The sequence below is a fragment of the Austrofundulus limnaeus genome, unplaced genomic scaffold (assembly GCF_001266775.1).
Source record: "Austrofundulus limnaeus strain Quisiro unplaced genomic scaffold, Austrofundulus_limnaeus-1.0 Scaffold22, whole genome shotgun sequence".
Taxonomy (NCBI): domain Eukaryota; kingdom Metazoa; phylum Chordata; class Actinopteri; order Cyprinodontiformes; family Rivulidae; genus Austrofundulus; species Austrofundulus limnaeus.
In genome coordinates, this window is record NW_013952424.1 from 2,860,960 (window position 1) to 2,868,789 (window position 7,830).

Consider the following 7,830-nt stretch of genomic DNA (forward strand, 5'->3'; position numbering starts at 1 on the left):
TTGGCCAGCTATCATTGTGTGTACAGGTTCTTTTAGGTTTGCAACCTTTCTCCCAGAATGAACACATTACTCTCCTATGTCTAAACAAATTAAATCCAGATTTCACTATCACACTCGATGTGTTCACACATACTGCAGGTCCAACAGACCACAAAACACAGGAAGTTAAAATGATTTTGGTGACAGTTATTTCTGAAATGAGTTCTGATGAAATGAAAACAAGCAAGTGTCAAGCTTTTATTGTGAAATCTCCACTAGCGGCGAAGTCTAATCTGATTAACTTTATGCAAAATTTAAAGAGACGCGCCTACTGCAATGCCTGCAAACTTTTTTTTTTTTTAGGTTGGGGCCCTTCAAGGATCCGGAAAAGATTTTCACAAGTGGGCAATAAAATAATCCTAAACTTAATCTAAATTTGAAAACCAAAAACTTATTTATCAGCTATTTTGCCCAGGATTGAGACAAAACCAAAATCTTGTTCTGAACAAAATATAAATCAAACCAACATATAAATATGTTTCAGCTTTTTAAGAGTTTATTTTCTATTAAAATCATGAAGCCTTGTCCCTCTGAAATGTGATCTCTTTGTGTTAATACTCAGGCTGTCCAGGTTTTTTTTTTTTCATTTGCTGTACACCTATTATTTTCTAAAATAATATAACATTAGAATGAAGGACTATTTTTTTTTTACCCTGATTGGTGCAGAGTTTAGGAAATAAACATGACGCACACAAGCAGCTGATGCCCTGGTGTCACAAAAGTGGCAGAAGAGGTTAAGCAACAAAACAAACAAGGAATGCCATCAGCTGTAAGGAATAAACATAAACAACATTTATACCTCTTTTTCCATGTCACATTACAACCACAAACTTCAGCATTCACTGGGATTCAAGTGACAACACAAATTAACTGTAAAGTGGACAGAAAATAATAAATAAAGATCCGTATTCAGTCCCCTTTACTCCAACTAAAATCCAGTGTAGCCAGTTGCCTCCAGAGTCCACCTCTGAGTAATTTAATCTCTTTAATCCAGCTTTTTTGTGAAGGTTTGAGGTTTGTTACAGAACACTGATCAAATAGCCGTAAAACACGTGGAACACACCAGCATTCACTCAAAGGTGCTGAATACACGCCACACTTTTCAGATTTCAGTTTTGACCACATTTGTCTAAAGAAAAGGTRTAATCTGTATCTTACTTACAACAAATCCTCACATCTGCTTTTTTTACACTCGTCTATTTTTAATCTCCTGGAAACTCACGTACAGGATGAGACTCACAGCTGCAAAGTGAAGAGAAGCGGTCTTTAACGAGWTTAATTCCAACCAACAGATACTCGGTTCCAGTTTCTCACCAAGTTTAGCCACACAGGTGGACGTCTTGAAACTCTGCCGTTAACAACAAGGAGGAAATAAAAAGTGTTGGCGTGAGACTAAAGTGGAATCAAGCTTTTATTGTCAAAGAGTGCAGAAGAAAATGACGGTAAATTGCCTTTAGAGAGACTAAACTCTTATTCAGATTCATTCATTAAAGACATTTAATGCTATCAGTGAAACAAGAAGTAGGTCGTTTTAAAATAATAAGTCGAAAACATGTAAAAACGTTAGAAAAATTAGTTAGACAATGTTTGTTTTAACAAACATCAAGCATCTTCTAGTAACTTAACTCCATACATCAAATGGGTTTCTTTGTTAAGGCAGGACTGGATGAAACCGAGTCAGAACCAACAGCTCGTTTTAATCCTTATAGAGTTACAGAAAGCTATTATTTTTCAGCAGTTTTTCTTTCGTTTAGGGATTTTATGTCAAATGATATGACACAGGCAGAGCTGCAACAAATGGCTTATAACTCTAGTTTAACTGTAATTTTATCCATGCCTATAAAAGAATTAATACTTTTCTCCAAAAAAATTTCTTTCTTCATTCCTAGACAACACCAATACCACAATAATAAATAGAAAAGAGAAAATTAAAGATAAACACAACATGTAGCTTTTGTTTTCAAATACCACAACTTAGTATTATATATTTATGGGTCTCAATACCATTCAGCCCTAAGTGAGAGTATTAAAAAGTTGCTTTTTACTCATAAAAACTGCTTAAATACATCAATAACTGGAGGAAACAAACAGCAAAGGTACATAAAAGTTCCCTCCAAACACATTCATCTTTAAGATTTAAGATGAGAAAATAGGAGAAAGAATAAGTTTGCATTAAAATAAATAAATACATAAATAAATACTTGAGACATAAATAAAATAGGTTTTTCCAATACTGTATACAATCCATGTTTGTTAGCCTCAGCATGGCTATAATTTAAAAACATGAAGCGAAGGCGTTTCATCCTGCTGGCTCTGCTTGCAAACRATCAACTTCCCTGGTTTTGGGTTAGTGCTCTTATCGTTTTTCTAATCCTCACAMATATCGTCCTTTTGATAGCACCTTTGTGGTGTCAACCAAGAACCATAAACCGTCKTTTGTTTTGTGCCACAGTCAGTAAAAGTAAAGGAGAAAGTTGTCCGTCAGTGGGGTCAAAACACAATGTGTGTGGTTCACGTTTCACTCCTCGTTCCCCGAGGTTCGAACCCTCAGGAGGACATCGCCAGTTCCGCTTCACTTCCACGTGGCCGCCGCAGAGCGAACGCCAGCGCTCCCCTTGGCGCCCTTGGATCCCGGCGGCTGACCCGAGCGGCTCCGCAGGTCCCGCTCGGCGTTCTCGCTCTGCGCCTGCTCCTCGTCGTACCTGACGACAAACGAGAGAGRCCGCGGAGTGTGAGGGACTTCCTGTTTCCTCGGCTGTTTGGAGCGTGCAAACAGGGCGTTTAACTTCAACAGTGGTTACACACTAAACAAATACAACAGAAAGTTGTAGTTGTAGTTCTCCTGAATTCTGKATTTTTATACTTTTATGTGAAAGCAACAGAGCTGCTACAAAACATAAGTTCTTCTGTAGCAGTTTATAACTATTTTCTTCTTATTATGTCATAATTTTCTCTCTCTAGAACTAAAAAAATAGTATAAAGTATCAAGTGTTTACTTTAAAATTAATGTTGAGTTTGAAATTTTAACTTTGTCACAACACTACTCTGTATGAGAAAAAAAATGGAGTCAATCAAAATGAGTAAACTATGATTTGATGTGAACCATAGACCAAACATTCCCCAGCCTACGAGCAGTTCGCAGGAGGTACTGTGTAGTATTTTTGGAACCAGAGTCTGTGCACTAGCAATGCAGGCTTTAAGCCCCGCCCACTCCCTCCACACACACATTCATGGAGCTTCATAGCTTATTTTTAAAGCATGAAATAATAAATTACAACTAATCGTATCAGAAAAAAAATATATTTGAACGTACAGCAGCGAGAACTACATAGAAGGGGCGAGACTTAAAAATTGTACAGGAACCGGCCTGCTGTGAAGGCTTCAACTTCCATGTTCATGTAGGAGATCTAGAGAGAGATTTTATATTGTATTCAAGTAAATTTACAATTCATCAAGCATCACCACCAATTCAGTCAATTAAAAATCGTTCCTGTAAACCAGACTAGATCTCAGAGTTTATTTTTTACACTTACTAGTCCTTCAATCCACAGGGAGAACAGCTGTGAGAGCGGTTAGTGACTGCACGTATATTTTTATCCCCCCCACGTGTCTCTCTTTGCCTCACCCCAGTTCTCTGAGGGAATGTGAGTAAAGAGTTCTGAGCGTCACTCACAGGACTTCGTAGTTGCCCAGGGCCTCTCTGGGCGGAGTGCGGTTCCAGCGGCAGTCTGGGATCTCCCCGTTGGGCGCAACGATGTTCAGCGTGTCGTTGATCAGGTTGTATTTGAGGATGCGGTCGTTTGCCGTGCTGGAGGTCAGCGACGGCGAGGCATTGACCTGAGGATCACCAAGACAATTACATTTGATGAGAACGGTGCTCACAGCTAATGGCTAGTGATAAATAATGCAGCGCAGGCATTGCTTCACTTCTTCCTGTTCTTATAGAGAATGTGAACTGAAATGAGGCTCAACAGCTCTGTTCTCACAACACCATCTAACCATAAGTAGCTGCAGAACACATGCTCACAAACACAAGACATGATATCCATTCACCAAGCTTTTTTCCCCTTTAACTCGTTTATCTTTAMTTTTCTAGAAGGATGCTCAGGACCCTGACTCAGTTTCTGGAACACGTTCGTCACAGAGGAACGTTTCAGCCCCGTCGCCCAGAATAGATCAGAATGGTGTCTGTTAACAGAAATAGTTCAGACCTAACCTGGAAACACTGTGCAGCTGTCAAAACGAGTGCAGTGAATTATGACGGCTTCGTAGCCTTTTTACATATGTTCATCAGGGCCTGGTAGCTTGAAGGATTTGGGGAATAAGACACGCCTTCAGCACATATTTGTGGACAGACACGTGTTCAAACAGATCTCAAATATTTAAACTTATTCAGCCTTTAAAAAAGAAAGACAAAACACATGAAATCACTATGAAAATGTGGTAAACACTGTATCTGACTGGCCTTGTGACCAGGATAAAGAGAGGACGGAACTTTTCCAAACTCTGCAAAGTATCTTTTAGCAGACCAAGGTTGTTCAGACCGATACTGATAACGTGTTTCCGAATAATAAAACTCATTTAGAGATCAAAGTTTTTCTGGTGTGGSTGCACGAGTTGTGTGTTCAATCGCTCACCTCGATAAGCCACGGCTTCAGCTTGTCATCGATAATGATGTCATACCCGTAGCACTCAAAACAGTGCTTGTCGTTGTTCATCACGGGCTACAAACAAACGAGAAGRAAGATTTAAATAAGTTGGAAAGATTTTTTTTATTTATTTTGAATGCAACCCAGATTGATTCATCGTGGAAGGATCAGCGTATAAATAGTCAGAACTATTTAGCTTCAGCATCAAAGCCTTGATAGGAAGTGATCACTTAAGAGGAAAAGGGAAGTGGGCATTATGTTGAGTGTAGTGTTGAAACCAAGATAAAGACACACAGGTGGTTTTACTTCTATTTATTTCGCAGAGACAGGCTGCTGAAATCAATGTGCCTTGTGATAAACACAGACGTTTTACCGACTTCATTGTTTCGGTCAAGCAGCTGYAGGATCCCTGAGCGCCACCTGCTTTGCTTCAGTGCTAACGTGCTTTTATGTTTTCCATTTTTTAATTTTGTTTAAAATAATGAATCTTGTATTTTTTTTAAGTCATAATAAGTAGAAGGTAATGTTTGAAGTAAAAATACCAAGTATAATCCCAATTATATCCCAATCCCAAACGGGGTTGTGTATAAACTCACTGCGACGGCCTTCAGCGACTGCACCACAATCCAGTTGATCTGGTCAAAGAGTCGGTTCGTCACCTCCTTTCCTCTGGTGCTCTCCAGGTACAAACGCAGGTTGCTGACCGTCCACTTGCCTCCGTGGACGTGGTTGTAGTCGTCCTGCGTACGAGAACATTTCAGCGTTAAGAATTTACATTTTACCCTTCAGAGTATTTACCGTAAGCACCACATTCAACCAGTTTAATCTACGTCAGCCTGCGTCAACAGATCTACAGGTTTTCCTGGCATTTAAAAGTCTGGGGGAGGTGTAGCTTCAGACCTCAAAATTTTACTGCACGTGCTACAAGCTGCCGAGTTTGTGTAGAAAGATGCAGTCATGTGCATCATATGTACAGTAGCAGAAGCAGATGGTTGTGTAATAAACGTGTTATAACTCACTCCGTGTTTCTGGATGGCCACGTTAGTGAGGTGAACAAACATGTTGTCCAGTTCGCTGGTGCTGGGTGTGTACTTTACTGTGCAGAATCTGCAGAAGACCAACATATAAAGTCTGGTAAAAAAAAAAAAAAAAAAAAAAAAAAAACAATAAATACAAGATTGATTTATTCTAAATGAAATATGAGTAAATAAATGATAATAAATCAATGCTCACATGTAACATTTCAGGGGCCGGTACGTTGTCACCAGAACATAGAGRCGCAGGTCGAACTTCTTCCCTCCTATCAGCAGAGGATTGTCAATGTACAGAGAGATGACGTACGCCTCTTTCCCACTGGACGCTGCCACAAACCTGACAGAGCCAAACACTGCGTGAACTATAACAACCTGCCATCAAAGAGTCTGAAACAAAGATAACGTGGCGCTGACAAACAAGCATCTGCTAAAATAAGCTGTTTCCTGGCTCACGTTGAGGTGCGGCTGTCCCTCGACCACTTTTTAATCTGAGACAGCTTGTTGATGAGGAAGATGCCTTTGCCCTGGGCCTTCCCGCAGGGCTTCATGATCCAGGTGCTGGATGGGTTTTTACGAAACTCCTCCACAAACAAATTATAATCGGCCGGAAGCATGAACGTGACAGGGACAAAATCTGAACAAAGACAAAGAAATTATCAAGGGGGAGAAATAACTGTACATATATCCATCTGCGTGATCTATAAAAAGCACCTAAATAAATGTATTTCCCGTTCTCGTCCTTCTCTGCAAGAGGACTGCTTTCCTTTTCCAGTTCCTTGCGGTAGCGTTTGATGTTCTTGATCATCAGGTCCTTCCTGGTCAGCTCGTAGTGGTTGGGGAAGTGGTTAACCATCTGCTCATCAGACAGGCGGTAGCCGGTGTCCACGCTGAACACATTCCTGATGGTCTGGATGCTCATCCTACATATTATTACAGATAATCGCACCAAAGTGATCATCAGGATGCATTTAAATGCATTATTTGATCATTTTAGGCTCAACAAAAACTCTACTTTCATTACTAGTTTGTTTAACTTAACATTAGATTTAATTGTTGTACTAGAATGCCTTTTAAGGACTGTTTGAATCCATTGACTCTAAAAGAAAATCTTGTTTTACTCTAATAAAATGTACTCTTCTTACAAAAACTGTTTTTTGTTTGTTTGTTTGTTTGTTTAAACACAACCTACCAGTAAAAATTCCAGTCCTCAGTTTCTGTTACTTGAATCCAGTCCCTTTTTTCAAAGTTATTGATGAGCACTGATTTCTCAATATCTGTCACCCACTTCACCTTACCGGCCATAGTGCCTCCCACTGAGGAAGAGCACAAAACAAGAGGTAAACAGGCAGAAAGGCAGATAAACAAGCAGCAACAATGCTCTTAGATATAATCCCAAAACTGCATTTTGCACCAAAGCGTTCAGGATCACCCCTGAGATGTATRTGATTCATATCCGGTCTGCTACCTGCAAATCACGGCCAGGAAACAGCCTGTCATCAGTTTGTGCTGGTCGGACTGACTCCCTCAGCAGGCTGCTGGAGCCTCCCCGGACTGCTGCAGAGACAGGGCGGCCATCATCCTCCAGAAGATGCACTCTTGTCCGACTGGCGTTAATAAAACGTTCATGAACTAATACAGCCGAGCAGTTCGCTAGCTTTACCCCAAACTAACGAGAAAACACACCGCGTCCATGTTAGCTATTTCATTTAGCAATCTGTAGTTAATATTGATCCTAGACACCGAAGACAACGCCCACGACGGTTAAACTRCAACAACACAAGCCTGTGTCATTTAAACGTAATAAAATCTGAACAAATATTAATAAACATCGAGTATTAAGAAAATATTTCACCAGGAAATGTCTAAAAAGAAGAAGCCGAAAAATGTCAGGTTGCGAGCCTGGTTCTTCCGGGGTAATAACCTAGCAACGGAGGACGCAGTGACGTCAGAGCGGGGTGTCACYGTCAAACATGACCAGTAGGGGGCAGCATCGGACTGTGTATTGAATATTACCAGTTCGCCCCCATGTTCGCCTCTTTCTGTTTAGAGTTGTCCTGGTTCATACGTGATTTTTCAAGTTGGGACCTTGTGTAATAATAATAATAATA

The 7,830-nt window shown here is 40.2% G+C and overlaps 1 protein-coding gene across 1 annotated transcript in view; it reads right to left on the bottom strand.

Moving 5' to 3' along the window:
• Positions 1-807: 807 nt before the first annotated feature.
• Positions 808-7,830, bottom strand: part of ttll1 (tubulin tyrosine ligase-like family, member 1) — an 11,851-nt gene continuing 4,828 nt past the window's right edge. The window contains exons 2-10 of the mRNA XM_014004237.1: positions 6,912-7,035; positions 6,434-6,642; positions 6,176-6,356; positions 5,922-6,059; positions 5,708-5,819; positions 5,285-5,428; positions 4,677-4,763; positions 3,713-3,876; positions 808-2,741 (exon numbers count right to left, since the gene is read on the bottom strand). Of these exons, the coding sequence (XP_013859691.1) occupies positions 2,612-2,741; positions 3,713-3,876; positions 4,677-4,763; positions 5,285-5,428; positions 5,708-5,819; positions 5,922-6,059; positions 6,176-6,356; positions 6,434-6,642; positions 6,912-7,035 (1,289 nt within the window). The 3' untranslated portion in view covers positions 808-2,611. The remainder of the gene's footprint in view (positions 2,742-3,712; positions 3,877-4,676; positions 4,764-5,284; positions 5,429-5,707; positions 5,820-5,921; positions 6,060-6,175; positions 6,357-6,433; positions 6,643-6,911; positions 7,036-7,830) is intronic.